The sequence below is a fragment of the Rhodamnia argentea genome, chromosome 8 (assembly GCF_020921035.1).
Source record: "Rhodamnia argentea isolate NSW1041297 chromosome 8, ASM2092103v1, whole genome shotgun sequence".
Classification (NCBI taxonomy): Eukaryota; Viridiplantae; Streptophyta; class Magnoliopsida; order Myrtales; family Myrtaceae; genus Rhodamnia; species Rhodamnia argentea.
In genome coordinates, this window is record NC_063157.1 from 4375971 (window position 1) to 4397055 (window position 21085).

The 21085-nt window shown below is 41.6% G+C and overlaps 3 protein-coding genes across 3 annotated transcripts; 1 reads left to right on the forward strand and 2 right to left on the reverse strand.

Annotated features, from left to right (window-relative positions):
- The first annotated feature begins 295 nt into the window (after positions 1–295).
- LOC115744807 (F-box protein At4g35930) lies at positions 296–3063 on the forward strand. The gene is made up of 5 exons (XM_030680169.2): positions 296–450; positions 862–1309; positions 1993–2067; positions 2189–2298; positions 2394–3063. The coding sequence occupies exons 2-5, from the start codon at positions 956–958 to the stop codon at positions 2650–2652; spliced, it is 798 nt and encodes a 265-aa protein (XP_030536029.1). The 5' UTR covers positions 296–450; positions 862–955; the 3' UTR covers positions 2653–3063.
- Positions 3064–3733: 670 nt separating this feature from the next.
- Positions 3734–6621, reverse strand: LOC115744806 (GDSL esterase/lipase EXL3-like). Its single transcript, XM_030680168.2, has 5 exons — positions 6234–6621; positions 5196–5326; positions 4676–4909; positions 4292–4547; positions 3734–4170 (listed from the first exon to the last, which is right to left on the reverse strand). Exons 1-5 carry the CDS (start codon positions 6526–6528, stop codon positions 3965–3967), a joined length of 1122 nt encoding a protein of 373 aa, XP_030536028.1. The 5' UTR covers positions 6529–6621; the 3' UTR covers positions 3734–3964.
- A 10154-nt stretch (positions 6622–16775) lies between these two features.
- On the reverse strand, positions 16776–19869 carry LOC115744738 (rac-like GTP-binding protein ARAC1). Its single transcript, XM_030680054.2, has 8 exons — positions 19721–19869; positions 19233–19453; positions 18239–18326; positions 18043–18152; positions 17884–17947; positions 17393–17457; positions 17248–17313; positions 16776–17151 (listed from the first exon to the last, which is right to left on the reverse strand). The coding sequence occupies exons 2-8, from the start codon at positions 19329–19331 to the stop codon at positions 17050–17052; spliced, it is 594 nt and encodes a 197-aa protein (XP_030535914.1). The 5' UTR covers positions 19332–19453; positions 19721–19869; the 3' UTR covers positions 16776–17049.
- Positions 19870–21085: the final 1216 nt, after the last annotated feature.

Sequence of the window (21085 nt, forward strand, 5' to 3'; positions counted from 1 at the left end):
ACAAGAAAATCCAGTTAGATAATCTAATAACGCGATCGCCGCCGTGCGATGTGATCGGTACACAACATCGTTTTGAAAGCACCTACTTGGCCCCACCGAAGCACTGCAGCGAAACTCGGCCAATGGGAGCGCGCCACGTGAACGTCTAGCTTCATTATTTTCCGAAAAACACGTCAATCTTTTGGGGAGTTTTTTTTTTTTCCTAAAAAACAAATTGCAGCAACTGTTGCTTGTAAAAATTTGGCGGGCAAATTCGCCTAATTCAAATACAGGTCGAACCCTAGTTATGCTTCATATCTTCCCTCTCTCTTTCTCTCTCTCTCTCTCTCTCTCTCTGGAGATTCTCTCTCGATTGAACTCTTCCAGGCTTTCGCTATGCAGATTTTTTCTTGATCGAGCTCTTCCAGCATTGGTTTCTAGGGTTCGTATCTCGAAGCTCTCCAAGATCAGGTAAGCTTTTTATGCGATCGGTGGATTAGATATGTCTATGGCTTCTGGATAAGCTTAATTGTGATTTCTGATTAGATATGGCTGCCGTCAATTTCTACTGTCCTTAAATAGTTTGTTTGTTTGTTTGTTGATACGTGATAGACAAGTTTATTCGGCTCGCAACTCTCTATCGTATTGAATTTTGGTGATGTTGCCACTCGCGATATGCTGTAGTTTCGGAAATATCAAGAAAAGAGGATTGAGGATAGCTGTTCCTCGATTTGCGTAAGCTTTGGAGGAGGCTCATTTCTTGTGCGGTTACTCGTGAAAATTTTCGTACCTGTGGTGGCAAATTTGGTCGCTTGGACTCATGTTGCTCCAAATGTAAAGTCTTGTGCATAAGTGGAAGTAAAAACTTTCCTTTTGCTTCAGAAACTGGTAAAGATGCTGAATTGAAGGGGATATTGGATTTTTCTCAAGGGAGAAGCAGAAGAATTGAAGTGAGGAAATAAGACAGGTGGTGGACATGGGGAAAGTATCACCAAAAGAGAGGGAAATGAAGGGTGCGAGGCAAAAGAGGCGATTGCGGAGCTCAAGCAAGAAGTATCTTAAACCTGGGGCTCTGGCTCAGCTCCGGTACAGTAGGGGCTCAGGAGCCAAGTCCTGTACTGATATTGGGAAGAAAAGGGTTGCTGTTCTCGATGCTAAGAATGCTGAGAATGACGTGCTCCTTGAAGATAAAGCAGTTGACAAAAGCCCCCTTCTTTTGTCCCCTGTAAATTTGGTTAAACAAAATAACTTACTGTGGACACCAAAGACGCCTCATGACAACGATTGTAAAACTGAATCCAGGCTTGAGGCTCTCCCCATAGATGTACTGGTATTGTTAACTATCTTCTTCTCATCTCACGGAGATTTGCTTTCTTTATTTGTTGTCATGTCTGCATTTTCAACATATTCTCGAGTCAGATTTGAGCTGTGTGCTAAAGAAAAAATTTCTTTGCTTGTATTGCCTGTTTTCATGAATCCGGCATTTTGTAGACTTTGAAGATGGTGCATAGAAAGATGATAAATTTGCATTTTAACAATGGCAACATGTAAGAATCTATATAGAGAAGGACGTAAAGTGCACGAATAGCTTGTTTTTCCCTTTTTCCTTTGTGGGTTTTCTTGGGGCTGGGGGGTTTGTATTGCAATCCATGTTACCATTTTTAGAACTTCGTCCCTTCCCAGTTAAAGTTTGGAAATGAGCCTCCAGTGAATCATATACCTAACTGTAAATAGCTCTTGTAATTAGGTGTGGGCATTAGACAAGAGGCTTTTACAAGATCAATATTATTTTGGTTGTTTTGTGAGTGCTAACTTCCACAGGAGTAAAGGTAATAAGAATTCCAGCTGGAAGTTCAAATTTATGTCTCCTGTTTATTCTGGGATAAAGTACAGTTTTGCTTTGCCCTCTTGTTTTTGATGGGACGAGTTCTTCTTATTACTGTTTTATTTTTTCTTCCCTAAGCTAAATGCTTATTCCCTAAAAAATCTAATTGTTTTTCTTCCAATTTTAAGGTCAAAATACTTTGTCACTTACATCATGATCAGCTAAGGGCAGTTTTCCACGTCTCTCAAAGGGTTAGGAAGGCGGTGAGTGTCTTGTACTCTGTTGATCTCTCCCTCTTATGTTTTTGTATTCCTTCATACCGTCTATGTGGATCAAATTGAACCTATAGCTTGACATGGTGGTCCCTTTTGATCATTGCTATAGGTCATGATTGCAAGGCAGTTCCACTTCAACTACACTACACCAGATCGCTCACGACAAGAAATGTTAAGAAGTATGACTCCTCGTCCAACAGAGCACTGGCCATTTAAAAGGTATAACTCATGGTTGTCATCCTATTGTGCCTGATTTTTATCTTTGTTAAACCATTAATATATTTATGCATACTGAATAAGACTGCTTCCACCAGGGGTGATGGGAAGGGAGTTTTCATGCCGAGTCCTCATACTCCTAAAGCACCAAGGCAGGGTCCACGGCCACCTTCTCGTATTAAGTTGGCTGAGATGCGGCAGATCGCTGCTGTACTTTTCCAGGAATCGACATTCCCTTCCAGATGTATGGTACCATCAGTTTTAACAAAGCCTCTATGCAAGTCCTTGGCATCAAATCGGGCCTTATTCTATGAGGAGGAATTATGTCAGGCTGTGGCTCAAAATAAACTTCGTTGATTCTTTCCTGTGTCTTTTGGTCACTTGGTGTTGTCATATGTATATAGTTTATTTTGCCTCCCTCTAGGTGTTCTTAAATAGGATGCTGGATGCAATTTTGTAGTTTTGTTGGATGCATTAGGTGTTACTGCAATATGAACTCCACCGGTACTTGATATTAAGCTGATAATTGTCTGGATGTGGTGGTTTGAACTAGTTATTGTATATTTCTTGTGTGGTTGACAAGAATGGCCAGCTCTTGAAGCATATACTTATACTGCAGGAATTAGTTTTTTCTTTTAGCAGTGTCTGTTGAAGTTGTATTTGCATACACTTGCACTATATAGATGTACGAGTGACTTTACAAGTTCTGCTCCCGGTAATGCATGGTGACACCTTTATGGAGTAGTATCCAATCATTTGATGTGTCAACGGGATATTGGGATGGATATTCTTGTCACCAATTGTATACATTACTGTATATGTATGTATAAATTTTTTTTCCTTGTCTAGAATATCCTGAACTTGTCCAGTAATTTCCAATCTGCTGGGGTAAGAAAGCTCTGTAATGACTAATATGTCCTTATTAGTCTCATCGGAACATTTTAATACGAATTCTTGCATTGTCATTATTCATACAGTTGCTATAATAATTAAACTGGCGATGTGTCTCCTGTTATGAACTTGACTGGATAAAGTATTGGGAGATGTAGAGAAAGTGGTAATTGGCAATCAATCCTTCCTGTCTCAAACAGAAGAACTCTGCTTTTGTCATCTAGAATATTAGAGTATTTTGACTCGTTTACTGCATATTCTGTGGGCGCTCCTCCGTTGGGAGTGGCTTGAGAAAGAAGTCTTTTCTTCTTTTATATGGGGTACTGGGGTTCTGATCTGGTTCTTAATCACTTCATTTTCCCTCTGTTCGGCCAGTTAACGCGGAAAATGAATTGTAACAATGACACCACAGCTTGGCTGGACAATGTAAGATTGATATTTTAGCTGGAGGACCAGCATGGAAGGAGTAATTGATGGAATTCCCTAAGATAGTATCTCAGACGTCCTCTGCAGTGTCAGAGCACGCAACTTAGACACAGCGTGAAGGTAAGAAGAAAACATTCACTTAAAGTACCATCATAGTTTCAATAATTGGGAGAATTTTGAATGAAGAGTTGAATGTTTCACACTATCGCTGAGAGAACGAAATGGATAGACGGCTGACTGACAGTTGCAATTTTCTACTGCCACCATTACAATCTATAATACGAGGCAGGGGCGTTATGGAAACTGCGAGGGTGGTTGCTAATCCAATTCACCCGGAAACAACTAATAATGCCTAGTGGTCTCGGAGAAGCTTGTCAGCATACTGGCTGATCACTTGTTTCGTGAGGATCTTATAGGCCTTCTCCGTCGGATGGTAACTGTCCCAGAAGACGTACTTCGTGTCATCTTTGCATGACTTGAAATCGTCCAGACGGTTACACAGTACGCTCACTTCGATGTTCCCCGTGCCACAGCACCCTCTGTCCACCACTTCAAATCCTGCAGACACATCGACATGACCAAACACGAGGCTGACCAACGGCATGGCAATAGAGATTCGAATCTGAAAGCTGAAATCTTGCGGAGAGAGAGAGAGAGAGAGTATAGTGCGGCGAAGTACCGTGTTGCGAAGGGTTTTGGATGATGGAGACCAAGGGAGAGTAGATGTCCATATAGACTAGATTGCAGCCAGGGAGCTTTCGGTTGAGGGAGTCCATTTCTGAGGAGAGCTTGGAGTTGAAGAGGGTTGCTGCTTGATTGGCTGGCTCTGAGCAGGCTCTTGCCAGTCCTCCATCAAGTGTTCTCTGTGAGGGCACACATCCGATCGGTGGTAGACCCAGGACTCCAATTTTTCTTGCTCCTAATCCATAGAGCTCCTGCTAAATCATTCACTTGTACTTCAGGATCAGTTTTGTTTTGCAATTCAATCCTTATGTTATGTCTTTCAGCTGTTTCTTTATCCTCGTCGTTGTTCGGATGAGAATGTTTCTCTTCGGGGACTTACCTGAAAGAAGCTTGAAGCCGAACTGACCATGAGATCGGTGTAGGCCGGTATGTCGTATTCCCCTTTCCTGAATGGAGTCGTGTAGTATGTGTTTGCAATGTCGTCGCTTCCGCACACCACTATGTAGAGGCTGTTCGTGACGATGTTCAATGCCTTCTCTTCTCCGGCGCCCGATTTGATCTTGTTCACGTACTCCTTAAACAGGTTTAGTTGATCCGATAGCGACAAGACCGACTGTCGGCATAATCATGTTACAAAAGAAGTTTCAGGCGATTCCATTTGAATCAAAAAGAGATCGAGTTGCCCTACGCCAAGCTCGAGCGGCTCCTGAGGAGCCCGGTGTTTATACACAGCGCGCACGCACACACACCGACCCTCCTCGGTGCCATAACAGCTAATTCTTTAACATGTTTCGACACACACAAACGTACAAGCCTAAGACAACCTCAAATTCTTAATCGCCAAGAACAGAGAGAGAAGGGTCGGATGTAAGAGCAGACAGAGAGGTGCGAGAGCTTACGGCGAGTTTCGAGGTGAGAGGATCGTAACCGGATGCGCCGGAAGCGAAGCTAACCCCGGTGAGGAGGTCTTCTAATTTGAGGCTCGGGTCCAAATAAGCAGGCAAGTACTGCTTAACTCCAAATGCTTCGACTGGGGCATTTCGTTCCAAGATTCAAAAAAATTGGGTTAATAACGTTGTATTGTCCTAATCAGTATGATGGAAGGTTATGTCTTAGTGTAGGATGCAGTTTGCTGTGGTAAGCGTTATTAGCATGGTTTTGTATTTAATTACATGATGAAACGTCCTGAAGTTACAATAATATCGTACTCTCTCTAGCATAGACAAGACAATCCCCAAAGAGACCGGAAACAAATTCCTCACAAACTGCAAGACCGATGTAGTAGAATCGGCATAGGAATTAGAAACAAGTGATGCCTTGTAAACGCACCGACTCTACACACTTAGAAAAGTCATAGGGTTTTAAAAAAAAAGATTAACACCATAAAAATTTGGTACACCTATAATAAATTTTTCGAAAGTTAATTTTTTGACCATAAAAAATCCCAAACCGATATACCTGAGACAAATTTTACCATATGTTAGTTTTCATTAAATTTTACCGTTAAATTATTTAATTGTGTGGCACTTGATAGTTGACGAGTGACCGATTTGAGGTTTTACTCTTCGTTTGTCACATGCGTGCTGGTTTGAATTTTTTGTGGCATTAATTAAATTTAAAGAAAACTAACAGAAGGTAAATTTGCATTGGGTGTACCAATTTTGAGTTTTTTTTTTTTTTGTGATATAAACTCAAAAAAAGAAAAAGTAAAAAAAGAAAGATAAACATAAAAGGGTTTTTTTTTTTTTTTAATTTCTTGGTCGAAAACATAAAGGGGTTTAAAGGTGAGGGGGAAGGCACAGGTCATGCATCTATTACGACAGGTGAAAACGTTGGTCATATCAGTGGTAAAATGAATGCAAGAGATCAGTCTTTCCGCGTTTGAGTACAGTCAATGAAGAAACGAACGGACTCGGAAATTTGCATGACGACGTTACCGAGTATGTCCGAGGGGACTATCCCGTTGCAAAACCTTCCGGTCGGCTTCCCTCCCATGAAGTCCCTCCCGTACGGCGGGAAATTGCACTTGACTATCGTCTTCATCCCGTTGTTGTTCCCAGGATCGACGATCGAGTCGCCGAACACAATCACCGCCGGCACGGCCGGCGCGCTGCGGTTGGACGGCGCGGAGGAGGCGGCGAGCTTCCCGCCCGCGACAAGGGCGAGGGAGACGAAGATAACCACATTTACGGTAGAGGGTAGGCAAAGAAGCTTCCCAAAGTTTAGCATCATCTTTGATGGGCACAACAAAAGAATAGGAAGGAGGAGGAGAAGGAGAAGAAGAAGAAGAAGAAGCAGCAGCACAAGGCAACAATGAGGAGGAAGAGCGAGCACTCGTCTAGGCTCCGATTTTTCCTCATGTGAACATGGAAAAGGCAAAGCTATTTATAGCGTCGAAATTTTTAATTGAGGGGGCAAATGAGGTTTGAAAAGATTTGAACCCAGGGCCGTGCGAGATTTTGTGAGATTATTACAAATTGTTCCGAAAGCTTAAACCGTCATATGAATGCATAGTTTAGTACTTAATTATCGTATCAAATGCATCCAGGATGATTCAAGAATCATCCCTAAATTTTGTTTTTTTGGTGGGTATAAATTAGACGAGTCGAGGAAGCTATAGATTCTCCATCTATCTGCATCATTATCATCATATATGAATTATTTGCAACCAACCTTCCCAATCTTATGGTGTATGATATATGATATCCAAGACAATCAAATGACCCAAAAAAAGGAAAGAGAGCACAGTGACGGGCCATTTAATTCTACGTCCCAACTAAATTGGTAAGAACGATTTGAGCTTTTTAATTATTGTGGGTTGGGCCATATCTGTCATGATCACACTTCATGTCCTGTCCTATGCCCAATTGAGAGAACCGTACGTTGTTGGTAGTAGTAGTAATAACCCGAGCGAACATTGTCTAATTTTTTTTAAAAAAATTTATTACATTTATGCCAATTTAATTATAAATCTTTTATTTACGCCAATCGAGTTCTAAAATTTTAAATTATTTAATAGCCATAACTCGATCAACCATTGCTGTCATTTTCGGTAATCATCCAAATAAATCCACTTCACATCGCCTTCGGAGATGGACCCCCGAGAGCAAGAAGCCAGCTTAGAGACACCCATGTCACCTGTTCGGTCGCTGGTTCATTACGTTCTCGTTTCGTTGTGTTTGTTAATACGAAGATCTCGATGCTGCTTATCTTTTACATGAATTATGAATCTACCCAACGTGTGTCCCGACGAAAAGCACCTTCCTGAATTAGGAACAGATCCAAAAAGGCCAAAAAGGGAATGAGGAGCAGATGCGAGTAGTTCTCTAAGCTGCCTATCCCTCCCTCTCCACAATAATTACAAAATTTCCAGCTGCAAAACCCTACCTGCCTCATCGCTCCCTCAACTGTATCCTGTTCATATGTTTGTTTATGGCCAAAGCCTTTACTGAATTAGATAGCGACCGCCGATCGGATCGCTGCTCCATAAAGCCGACTCCCCACCCTTTTTAAAAGATCACACATCGGGCGTACTGATGTGGCGGGATAACCCAACAATTTTTTGTTGGGCTTAGGGAGCGTCGGTCAGGCTTCACAAGCGTCAAGCTAAATTCGGGTGTCGGTAGCTCTCAACACGAGGAGGACGCTCAAGGAAGAAGACGAATGTGCTGTTATAATACACGACTCTTAGTTTGACTCATAAATTATCCTAGCATTCCAAAGAGACGAATCGTAATACACGACTCTTAGTTTGACTCGTAAATTATCTTAGCGTTCCAAAGAGACGAACATCCAACTTAGCTAGACATCAAAAAACACGAATAGATAAGATTAAACAAGAAGGATACAAAGAGAGAGATAGGTGGTGATTTTTCCAATAATTTCCTCCTCACACATCGGGCTCTAGGTTGAACCGTATCGACCCGTAATTGTTGAGCCTGGACTTGTTGATAATACTAGTGTTGGGAAATTAAGCCTCTCTTGTCCCAAAAACTAACTCAAAGTGTGGAATTTTTCTCTCACACTTATAAACTGAACACCAACTCCTTTAATAAACGATATGGGATAACTCGATAAAGTGAAATGAATCCCGACGCGTCGTACAAACGGGTTACCATCATTTTGTGTTCTGTGTTAACACTCAAAAGTAAACAATTCAAGAATGAATTCTTTTTCTCATATTCTGTATCTCTACCTTCAAGATTATAAAAGCGCGAGCGCGCACACACACACACATATATATACATACCAACATGAGCCACCCTAAAATCGTCTACAAATCACAATCTCCTACAAATCGGGAGATACATATATACAAACACTTTAAATAGAAAAACTCTCCTATTTAGGCCCTAATTGACAGCTCATGTTAACACTTTCCCTCAAGCTGGTGAGAAGATATCTTTGATACCCAGCTTGACAAGGGACTTGTGGAATGCTCGACTTGATACAACCTTTGTAAGTATGTCCGTCAACTGGTCTTCAAATTTGACAAAAGAAAAACTCACCACCCTGTCATCCAGATTTTGCTTGATAAAATGCCTATCAACATCAACATGTTTAGTGCGGTCGTGTTGAATCGGGTTATGGGAAATTTGAATTGCGGCCTTATTATCACAAAACAACCGCATCCTTGACTTAGGTGGAAGACCAAGTTCCGTCAACAAATTTTTTAGTCACAAAAGCTCACATAATCCTTTACCCACACCTCGAAACTCGGCTTCAGCACTCGACAAAGCTACCACTTTCTATTTCTTGCTCCTCCATATAACCAAGTTTCCTCCCACAAATGTAAAGTAGCCCGACTTCGATCTCCTATCCGAGATATTGCTAGCCCAATTAGCATCCGTAAATCCTTCCACCTCACTATGATTATTCTTTGCAAAGAATAGTCATTTCCCTAGTCTTGACTTCAAGTATCGTAAAATCTGAACTACGACATTCATATGCTCCTCACTAGGAGCATGCATAAACCGACCGACAACTAATACAACACATGCAATATCAGGCTGAGTGTGTGATAGATAAATCAACCTCCCTACTAACCTTTGATATTGGTCCTTATTGGTCGGTACATGATAGGGAAAATCTCCAAGTTTATGATTTTGTACTATGGGGGGTATTAATAGGTTTGCAGTCCAACATCCCCACCTCAGCCAACAAGTCCAACACATACTTCCGTTGAGATAAAAAAATACCCTCCTTTGATCCGGCCACTTTAATACCCAAAAATATTTCAGGCCCCCCAAGTTATTCATCTCAAACTCATTTGCCGGTTTCCTTCGAAGTTCTGCGATCTCCTCAAGGTTATCCCCGTGATGATCATGTCATTTACACATATAATCACTGCCGTTACTTTGCCATGCTGTCGTTTTAGGAACAATGTATGGTCCAAATTACTTTGAGTGTACCCATACCTTTTCATTGCAGAGCTAAAGCGACCAAACTAAGCCCATGGTGATTGCTTTAACCCGTACAACAACCGCTCAAGTTTACACACCACTTTCGATTGGTCAGCGTACGCATATCCTAGTGGGATTTTCATGTAGATCTCTTCTTCCGGATCTTCGTGTAAGAATGCATTTTTTACATCAAATTGATGTAAAGGCCAGTCCAAATTCGGCGCAAGTGATAACAATACCCGCATAGTGTTCAATTTTGCAACCAGAGAGCATGTTTCCTAGTAGTCCACACCATAGGTTTGGGTATATCCTTTTGTTACCAGACGAGCCTTGTACCTCTCAACGGAACCATCTGCTTTATATTTGATGGTGAAGACCCATTTACATCCTCTTGCCTTCTTTCCCTTCGGTTACTCTATAAGTCTCCAAGTCTCTTTTTTTTTTTTGTTATAAAGCCCCAGTCTTTTCTTGCATTGCTTGAACCCACTTGGGATCCCTCAACACCTCCCGTACTCTACCCGGAACTCTACTTGCAGAGACATTCGATGCAAATGCCTTCAAAGGTCCCGACAATCGTTCCGTCGAAACATAATTGGTGATCGGATACTTTGACCTTCGTTCTTCTACATCTGGTGAGTACCTATTAGGAGCCTTGCCACGATTATGTCTGTTGGGGAATTTATAACCAACAATCGCATCGGTATCAAAAAACAAATTTTGTGTGGTAGGAAAACTTACCTTAGGACTATCCCTAGGAGAATTGTCGGGTACTAAAGAGGGGGTATTTTGAAGTGAAGGGGGCTGTTCTTGAGATTGCTTGTGTGTCTCTTGCACCAAATCAACCCGATGATCAGATTCCTTAGTGTACCGTTGTTCATTTTCCCGTGTCTCACAATGATCCGTGGCCACACCATGCTGCAACATATCATCGATCCTCGTGTCACCAGGTGCTAATGCTATTGGGTTATGTTTTTCCAAAGCAAAATTAGCCGCAAAATCATTTTCAACCCCCGCCATTACACCGGTTTCCCACCAATTTATCTTTTCACCGGACGTCTCCCCCTGAAAGGTACAATTTGGTGCGGGGAAAAATAATCCGAACTCGATGAAGGTGACGTCCATTGTGACATGGGTTTTCTTGATAGCCGGATTGTAACAGTGGTATCCCTTTTGATGAGTACCATAACCAATGAAAACATACTTCACTGCACAGGGATCGAGTTTTGTCCATTGGTTCTTGTGGAGATGGACGTACGCCACACACCCAAACATTTTGGGAGGTAATGCCATGATTGAAGGAAGAGAAACATGGAATGTAACCGCTTGAAATGGGGTGCGAAAATTTAACACACGAGAGGGCATTTTGCTCATTAAATATACGATTGTTGCCACGACGGAATCCCAAAAACGAGACGGAACATGACCACTCACGAGAAGTGCTCGTGCCGTCTCGTGGATATGGCGGTTCTTCCTCTCGGCGACACCATTCTGTTGGGGTGTCCCGGAGTAAAATGTTTCATGTATAAGCCCCGTGGTCCTGAAAGTAAGTCGTAAGATGTTGGTTAATATATTCCCCTCCATTGTCACTACGAAGGACTCGAATTTGAGTCCCAAACTGCGTTGCAATCATTTGATGAAACACACGGAATATTCCTGCCACTTCATCTTTATGCTTCATTAAATAAACCCAGGATATCCGAGTACAATCATTCACAAATGTTACAAACCAACGAATGCCGATAGAGCAAGTAAGCGGTGAAGCTAGACATGGCCACGGGCCGGTTTGGGCCTGGGAAGGGCCCGGCCTCTCACGGGCCGATTACGGTTTAAAAAAATTCGGAGCCGACATTCAGAACTGAAAAAAAAAAAAATCAAAAGAGGAAAAGAGCCACGGCTCTTTTCCCCCGCCCCCAAAGGCCTAAAATTGGGCCAAACCGGAATTGTCTCTTGAACCAGCTCGGAACCGACAGGTTCGAACCGGAACCAGGACCGCCCCTTCAAGGGCCGGTTCCGGTTCAAGCATGGCCACGAACCGGAACTGCCATTTCATGAACTAGAGCTGGCGGTTCACCGCCCGTGGCCATGTTAAGGTGAAGTACCCCACACATCCGAATGAACCAAAGAAAACGGCCTGGTGCTCTTATTAAAACTCAAAGGAAAGAGACGATAACTCTTTGCCAAAATACATGTCTCACATTGGAATTCGATATCAGACAAATTATGAAACAAGTCTGGAAGTAAATGCTTTAAATATCCAAAAGATGGGTGTCCTAAACGATGGTGCCATAACCAAATCGCTTTCTCTTTATTAGTAGACCCACTGCTTGTGTGATGTGCTCGGCCCCGCATGAAAGTCGTCAACATAGTATAGCCCCCTTCTTTTAGTACCACGACCAATAATCTCCTTCGTGAGGATATCCTGAAATAAGCAAAAAGACGGATACATAAGAACACAATACTTCAAAGCATTTGTGAGTTGGCCAACAGAGAGCAAACGGTTTGATAGAGAGGGCACTAGCAAAGTGTGAAACAATGATAAAGAGGGTGTAATATCAACATTGCTAGCCCCGGTGACGGGATAGCTAGTGCCATTGGCATTATATATACTCTGTCTCCTTGGAGTGGTGCAACATATAATATCGTCAAGATTGGGTGCCATGTGATCTGTTGCCCCGGGATCAACAATCCACCCCTCCCCGCCACCCCGAGAAGTCCCGACAAGTGCACACCCAATGTTACCTTCAGGAGTCGCATCAGAAGTATTTGTGGCATCTACTTGCGGCACCAAAGAGAGGGGAGAGGTCCTTGCAGCCAATGATGCCCGTCCTCGCCCCACGGGATTTTCTATCTTTTTCTTGGTCTGCAACTCCTTCCACCAATCCCGATAACCGTGCAACTTAAAACATGTATCTTTAGTATGTCTAGAATTACCACAATGAGCGCAGCCTCTTGGGTGTCGTAGTTTAGCCTTCAAGCGATTGTTTGTCTCCCTCCCCCGCACGCAGCATTAGGAGGGACCATCCGGAGAGCTTTGAGCTCATTGTTGGCCCTAGGAAAGAGTGAGGCAACCTTCCTACCATGTGAAACCAGAGCTGCCGCGGTGCTAGGTGGTTCGGTTGTAGACAACATAATAGCTTGGCGTATATCCTCACGCCTCACCCTAGCATAGGCTTGCTCCACCGTCGGGAAGGGATGCATCTTAAAAACATCAGCCCCGACATTGTCAAGGCGATCATCAAGCCCATCAAGGAAGAGATATACACGGTCTTCTTGCACAAGAGTGTTATCTTGCTCAATATCACGAGGACAAGTCATGGGATTAGGCCGTCGAAACCTCCCGCCATAAACCCCGGAGATCATTGTAATACTTTTCAATCGAGCCGCTTGCCTGCTTCAATCGGGATAGACGTCACTTCGGATCATACACCTGGGAGAAATCGGTGCCAGCAAAGAACGTAGTAGCCACCGAATCCCATATTGCCTTCGCTGTTGGGAAACGAATAAAATTGCCAATCAATGCCGGGTCCATGGAATTGATGAGCCATCCTTTAATCGTATTGTCGTCAGTCTTCCACTTCCGAAAACTAGGGTCGGTTGGAAGCGATGGGGGAAGATCCCCATTGATGTATCCCAATTGGTCCTTTCCAGAGATATACATCTCCACAACTTGGGACCGGAGGCCATAATTACGATCGTCCAACTTGATTGCAATTGGTGGGGCGGAGTTTTCAGCATGAGAGGGTGAATCTTGACAATGAGTCAACATTTGTGTCAACTTGGAAGTCAAGGTTTTAAGGAGTGCATCAGTAGTTGATGTCCCTCCCGAAACCCGGTGCGAGACTACTGATTTCCCATTTGGAGAATTCGTAGCAACTCCCGCTGGAGCCGGAGGAATTATCTCGGTGGGTGGAATGTCATCATTCGCCATGAGTCTAGTAGTGAGTGCAATCGGCGCGGCAATTGCACCGCCCTGGCAAGAAATTCGGATCTTGATCGGAATGAACACAGAGTCCCTAGATCATGTGCTCTGATACCATGTTAACACTCAAAAGTAAACAATTCAAGAATGAATTCTTTTTCTTATATTATGTATCTCTACCTTCAAGATTATAAACGCACATATATACATACCGACATGAACCAACCTAAAATCTTCTACAAATCACAATCTCCTACAAATCGGGAGATACATATATATATATATATAAATACTTTAAATAGAAAAACTCTCCTATTTAGGCCCTAATTGACAGCTCATATTAACATTCCGTTGGGTCTACGTGTTACGTATTATGTCTTTCAGATTTAAAGGTTACATGTAAGAATGAAGTTGGGGTTTGATTCCATTGTATGTGCTCTTGATGTTTGAGTCGTGGGGAATCGAAATCTTCCTGGATTCAATTGAGAAAAGAAGGTAAGAAGCGATGGAGTGAATTAAGAGTTGTAATCGTAGCATGCTACATTTCATACATTGATTAAATATTCTCTAGATTTAGGTCATGCTTCCTAATCTATCCCGGACCTACACTTGTCATAACCGGACTGAACAAAAAATTATTGCTCTAAAAAAAATAATATAGTGTTTTTTTTTTTTGGTAAGGAAAAATACTAATATAGTGTTAATGAAATACCAAACCGTTAATTCCCATTCCATGGCTTAGGATGGGTGCTCACCAAATTGTTATTTTATGTGACATCTTTCTAATGGAGAAAAGGACACTATATGTGCCATAGTTTTTGTATGACGCTCATTTTAGTACAAAATGCTACTAAGATTGTGAATGTTCACTGGATCTCACGTCACTTATTACGAACCTCACACCGATGATTCATTGTGTAGTGAATGAACGAGCTAGGTTTTAAGTTTGTCATTACCCAACTAACTAGGACACAATGTCACGAATTCTTGGAGGCCATTTAATCTCGACAAAAGACCCATTTTCGTTATGTGTGGATGGTCAGATTTCATTGATTTAAAAGTATTTTATCAATGTTTTTCATAATGTTATTGAGATTTTTTTTTTCTCGGAGCACGACTGTGGAAAATTGTTAGCTATGAATATGTTAGATATCCGTGACTTTCCAAGACTTGAACAAAAACGATCCAATTCAGTTTCTCCCCTTGAAATACCATTCCACTACTAGCTTAGGAAAGTACTCTCAACCATACCTTCTTACACTTCAGTTCGCTCTAAGAAACTAACTCTCTATCTAAAATCGTGATTTAAATCGACCACAGCGATGATGTCTCTTGAGTAATCTGAGCATATTAAAATTCAAAAGCACACTATAGAGAATGGGAAACAAAAAAAAGAGCTAATCATATGGAATGTAGGACCAGGCATACCTGATCATATCTGGAAATCGAACAGCTTCAGCAATGAAACGAAATAATTAAGGAAGCAAAAGCGAGGTGGAAGACATTTTATACAAAGCGGATGAGCAATCGAAGCATGTGGTTGTTTCTTGTTACTCGTTAACAGGAGGGGTGCGGTACAAAGTCAGGAGCTAATTAATACACGAGCCTCGACCCAAGTAAGCCCACGTAGCGCTCGGTGATTGAATCGGACAAAACCATTTATTAGCCGACCATAGCGACAAGCGACAAGAACCGGAAATAATCGTCTACAAATGTCGAGAGCGGATAAAGCAAGCCAGCTTGCTTGATATGCGTTAAAGTATTCGCAAAGCTTATACGTGGGTTCATATACCTTTTATATGCACGGGATCTTCTTTCGGCTTTAACTTTTGAATCAAATTTTCCTACAATGATCACTAAAAATTCAGTATCAATCGTATTGCGTCTATGAATCACGATGGTTTGAGCATGCCACGATCAAACTAATTTGATTTAACCCATTACGGGTCGATTTGGCCTCTCTCTCTCTCTCTTCCGCTGAGCTGCATATGTGCTTATTTTCATTATTCTTTCTGTTTCATTCCCATGGGTCCTCACCAATTTGATTTTGACTCCTATGTCAATGCAACCAAAATGGCCTTTGTAAATGGGTAGAGGGTAATCCGTTTCGACTCGCAGCTCCATATAGAAAGAAGAGGAATCCAGACAACAATGGGAATAAACGATCGAAGGGACAAGAAAGAACAGCAAGAGAAGCACGTTGATATAGAGATTATTGCTAAAGAGAAGGGCCACGCAACAGACGAGCAAAGAGAGAGCTATAAAGGGCGATGTCACCGGAAGACAAAACTGGCGCACAGCATTCTCACGAGTAAACCGACCAAAGAGGAGGGCATCGATAGTTCTGTGATGAAATTGTTCCTTTTGGGCCACAGAATTAGATCTCGACAGCTAATTGAGAACTGCATTACGACACTTTGTACGGAAATGACAATAAATCGAACGTTATTACCACTTGTTACGACTTGGGATATGTTCCTGAGGGCCCATAAAAGTACCCACTTGTCGCAGACTCTCAATCAAATGTATAGGAGATGACGGTGAATCCTCTAATTTTGCGGGGGAAGTGCCCACATTATGGTTAGATGCCGAGAAATTTTACCATGGGATAAGATGTAAGTAGGTTCTCTTACCTCTAATTAGCAATCAAAAATGGAATTTTGATCTTATGACAATGATGCGTCAGCACTCAAATTATTCAGTAAAGGGAGAAGCAAGGAAGACGATGCGAACCAGTCCACATCGTGTTCATCTTGGCGTACAAAAGAGGGTACACTAAACATAAGCAAAGTGCTAGTCACGTTACAACATGCGTAGGTAAAGTGTCGCTGCTGGCTTGAACTACAATAAATCTACGAAAAGAATGGTCATCCCAGAACCTTTACATCTCGCAGCCCGTTGACTTCCGTCATTTTTTTTGTTCTCTTTTGATGCACTGACCTCTTTTATTCCTTAGTGGGCGGCCATTATGTGTGTGTGTGTGTGTGTGAGAGAGAGAGAGAGAGAGAGAGAGTCCATCAGAAAAGCTCATCAAATTCTACTAGTGGCTAACAAAAGAGAAGAACATGAGAGGAGCACAGACATATGCAAGCCTTGCCAAGGAGTGTTCCAAGGGAGATATACATAACTGCCCGTGAAAGACAGGTTTTTTTTTTCGGTTCCTAAGTGGAGTCTCATAATAGATAAAGCAAAATCAGAAATGGCGTTAAGAAAAGAGTGGATAACACAATGATGATGATTGTAATTAGAGATCATGACATCAATAAAAGGGTACCCAATAGCACCAGATGCTCTGAGGACTGAGTTTTTGTTAGTCGAGACGAGGAATGGCCCACAACAAAAGCAGCTGCTTACCAGTAGAACGAACAAAGAACGAAAGGAGATACAGGCAGGTTGGAAAAGTTGTTACAATCTCTTTACACCTAGTCTCGATCACAATATTGAGCAGGCTTTTTGTGCTTTGCTCTTCTTTTTCTTCTGTTTTGGTGGTTGAAGCACAACCCTTATGGCTGCGTCAAAGACGCCCTTCACATTCTGCACTCAAGATAAGACTTCATCCATTAAGAAGGCTGGCATCTTTAAAAGCACATGTAGTCGTAATGAAATATCTGGTTTAAAAATATCATATACCTGTTGGGTTTTCGAACTGCATTCAAGGTATGCAGGAGCTCCAATCAGCTTCCTTAATTCCTCTCCCTAGAAGAAGTAATAATAAGATAGGTAACAATAGAACTATTCATTTGGCTTAAAATGAATAATGAACAATAATCAGTACCTGCTGGGTCGTAATAGGCACTGAACCAGGATGGTCTATAAAGAACTGCTTATCATCTCGCAAATCTGGATCAATTATCATTAGTAGTCAGTACATTTAGATAGAGGAAGAAAGCAGATGTATGCATGTTTTACTGGACGGAGGGTATGTATAAAAGGAACCAAAAGAGTAAATGTATTCAAGTCAACTCCATCTTAAAGATCACTACAGTTGTAGAGATATCAGCGAACAAATTAAAACTTGCAAATAATATTGGTAAAAAAGAAATCAATCATGGGGAATTTATTGATAATTCTGAACGCTGCTTAAACTTGTTAACTGCAAACAGTGCTATGTAGTTTGACTATCAATAGTTGGCCATCACATCTTCTTCCAACTTGCAAATGGAGTAATACGACAAACATGTATAGGTTAACACCAAAAAAATCACAAAAAACATTATTGAGAAAAAGCAGGAAAGAAGCTAAATGCCAATTGAACAGAGAAATTACCCAGCTTGGTTCCCACGAGAATTATGGGCACACCAGGTGCATAATGCTTTAATTCTGGAATCCACTGGAAACAATAAGTGATAACAAAGATATCAGCATACAAAATCATGTAGAAAAGAAAAAACCAAAAGCTCCTTAAATACGATTAGGCTCTCCCACCTTCTTAGAAACATTTTCATAGCTGGCCTTGCTTATGAGAGAGAAAGCAAGTATGAAAACATCTGCTCCGCGGTAACTTAGAGGTCTTAATCTGTTATAATCCTCTTGTCCTGTTCAACAGAATGAAAAAAACCAAATTACATTAGAAAGCCAATCAATTGGCAAAATCGAGAAAAAAGAAAGAAGTAAAAATTACCAGCAGTATCCCACAATCCCAAATTGACAGTACTTCCATTAACCACCACATTTGCACTAAAATTGTCAAACACCGTTGGCACATAGTCCTGTTTCCATCATTTGGTAGTAAAATCATGAGAAAATGTCCAAATATTGAATAGAAAACCCCTTGACATCCAACCAATCAATCAAACACAAATTTCTAAAGCAGGCTTAACAGGGGAAACCAAACAATTTAATAAAATCATTTGCTGTATTAAACTCATAAGAAATGTAAGAAAAATGCATAAACACATTTACCAGAAATCACCTACGGGAATCATATATCGATACAATGAGAAAAATGGCAGCATAAATCCTGAGATCCACTAACACACTTAAATAATTGAGTCCCCAAAACTATCAGCTGTCGTATAAAGCACTATGGTTGTAGTCTAGCAGACAACAACAGCAGCATATTCTACAAACAGATAGTCAGCGGGGTATGCTGTGCACAATTGGGACAATATCTCCAATCTTTCGGTAGACATAGCAAAGAAAGAGCAATAATAACACGTTATAGCATTTCCTCATAATTTAGCAAGCCATAGAACAGAATGCATCAAATGTTATTTGCTGCATTTCCAAATTGAGCAGCACAAAGAAAATAAGAGCCATAGTATGTAACACCAGGACATCTATAACCCGTATCCGCATTCCAGGCAATGCTCTACAGATACAATGCTTAAGCCTCCAAGATCTGTTCTCAATTAGGTGATGAAAGAGAGACAAACATAAAAACATAGAAAAGCAAGACTTTCCTTCACAAATGTTTTGCTCCGTGAACGGTAAAAATCTAACAAAAACCTCACAAGAACTCGCAACAAGTCAAAGCAGATCATCAGGAAAATCCTACACAAATCCAATCATTTCCACGACCGAGAAGCAATTTGCAAGAAAAGGCAAGTGCCAAAACCCACCGCAATCGCGGCCTGCGAAAGGCACACGGCAAAAGAAGGCTAGCAAGCACTCACCGTGGGGAAAGTGTTGCTGGTATAAGAAATCAACAAGCAAGTTTTACCAACGGCACCGTCGCCGACAGTGACGCACTTGATGAACCTCGATGCGCTCATTTTCCCCTCCTCCTCCTCCAACACCTTCAGATCTTCCTCAAGCCGAAGACCTGATTACAATGCCGCCGCCGCCGCCGCCGCCGCCGCCGCCGCCTGCTAGCCCCAGGGATTCAACCGCGCATCTGACACATCGCGAGCACAAATCCGGAGAACGCAAAGGCACCAGATCTCAGAAGAAAGACAAAAGAAACCTAGAAAGACCGAAACTCAAACCCTAGGGGAAAAAAAAAAAAGAAAGGAAAAACCAGAAACGCGACGGGGAGCAGAATCGGGGACGAGAGAATGTGGCGGAGCGATACGGCGAGGGATCTAAGCAAGAAGCGATGGGAATGCGGATCGAGGCAGGGGATGCAGATCGAGCAAGAGAGAGAGAGAGAAAGAGAGAGTACCATTTCTGAAGCCGGAAATTAGTGCCGTTGAAGCGTTCCTGGAGCGAACCGATCTTCGCCAACGAAACCAAACCTCCTCTTCTTTTTAATGCCCAGATATCCAAAATTTCGCTATTTATCTTCGTGATTTTCCCCCCCGATCTATTTTGATTTATTCGATTTTGACCCTCGTTTTCTTAATTGGGGTTCGAATTTTTTGAATTTGAGCTGTCCTTTCCTCTATTTCGATCGAGGACTTCGGATTAAAACGCATTTTGAATCGAACGTTAAGCCCGGCGTCCAGCTCAGCCCGCGGCCGAGAATAGGCAGTTGCGCTTTTTTCTTTTTCTTTTTTTTGGAACGAGTCTGTGTCATGCCGTGGCGAGGCAGTCATTTTCAGTTCTTTTTTCCCTTTTTTTTTTTCTTCTTTGAGATTTCATAATTCACCTCGGGAAGAATATACCGGAAAATTCAATAATTTTGCGTGTGGCGAGCAATTTTACCGGGCCGCGACGCCATGGTCGAATAGAAATTGAATATTTCGACGGAATCCGAGACTTGTAAGTTGGGTTTTTCGGTCTCAAAATCTATCTATTCTAAAACCGATCTATGTCATGTAGCATGTGACGATGGCGTTAAAAAAATGCGGGTAACAATGTTTCAAATTGAGTATAATTTTCAATTTACAGCATTGGTTTTTTTTTTTTTTTGAAGAAGTTGAAAGTAAGCCAATTACATATATATATTGACAAGAAGTGAGTTTAGGACAAAATGGGTCGGGCTTGAGCTATCCGGATCCGATATTGTCGTATGCAATCCATCACCATCTCTTGATTCTATGGTTTCAGGCCCATGAAAATTGTGGTTCAACCCGATCCGCCCACCCAACAATCACCATCTTTTGGGTAATTTGATCCATTAATGGTGGATTTAAATCGTAAATTTTTATGAATACACATCACAACTTAAGACTGGCTAGATCTCTTTCCCTATAATTTGTGATGTAGAGGGCACGTGATTGTTATACATGGAAAAACGACATAAATGATTCCTAAATTTTAGATTAATGTGCATAAATCATTAATTTGTTCAACGCAATCTTTGAAAAATTCACGTATAACCTTTTTGTTATCCACTGCTCAAGCTTAACTGATTGGAAGTCATATTGGCAGATTCCATTCATTTCAATAAGCGAAAGACAAATACAGAACATTTTCATATAAGTCATATTAGCGGATTCCATTAACTTCAATTAACAAAAGATAGACACAGAACATTTTCATGTATGCTAGAAATTAGATTGAACATTCACTAATAGTTCATCGATCACATTAAACAAATTTAAATATCCAGAATGATATTACATATTAGGCTAAAATTGAAAAA

What these genes read in the sequence shown, in the direction of transcription:
- LOC115744807 (XM_030680169.2), top strand. Translation starts at nt 956, where the DNA reads ATGGGGAAAGTATCACCAAAAGAGAGGGAAATGAAGGGTGCGAGGCAA. An exon ending in CTCTCCCCATAGATGTACTG is followed by an intron (nt 1,310 to 1,992) that starts GTATTGTTAACT and finishes TCCAATTTTAAG; the next exon opens with GTCAAAATACTTTGTCACTT. An exon ending in GAGCACTGGCCATTTAAAAG is followed by an intron (nt 2,299 to 2,393) that starts GTATAACTCATG and finishes TGCTTCCACCAG; the next exon opens with GGGTGATGGGAAGGGAGTTT.
- LOC115744806 (XM_030680168.2), bottom strand. Translation starts at nt 6,528, where the DNA reads ATGATGCTAAACTTTGGGAAGCTTCTTTGCCTACCCTCTACCGTAAAT. An exon ending in AGTCCCCTCGGACATACTCG is followed by an intron (nt 5,327 to 6,233) that starts GTAACGTCGTCA and finishes GAAATGCCCCAG; the next exon opens with TCGAAGCATTTGGAGTTAAG. An exon ending in CCAAAACCCTTCGCAACACG is followed by an intron (nt 4,171 to 4,291) that starts GTACTTCGCCGC and finishes ATGTGTCTGCAG; the next exon opens with GATTTGAAGTGGTGGACAGA.
- LOC115744738 (XM_030680054.2), bottom strand. Translation starts at nt 19,331, where the DNA reads ATGAGCGCATCGAGGTTCATCAAGTGCGTCACTGTCGGCGACGGTGCC. An exon ending in TCTCGTGGGAACCAAGCTGG is followed by an intron (nt 17,458 to 17,883) that starts GTAATTTCTCTG and finishes TAATTGATCCAG; the next exon opens with ATTTGCGAGATGATAAGCAG. An exon ending in TGCCTATTACGACCCAGCAG is followed by an intron (nt 17,314 to 17,392) that starts GTACTGATTATT and finishes TACTTCTTCTAG; the next exon opens with GGAGAGGAATTAAGGAAGCT.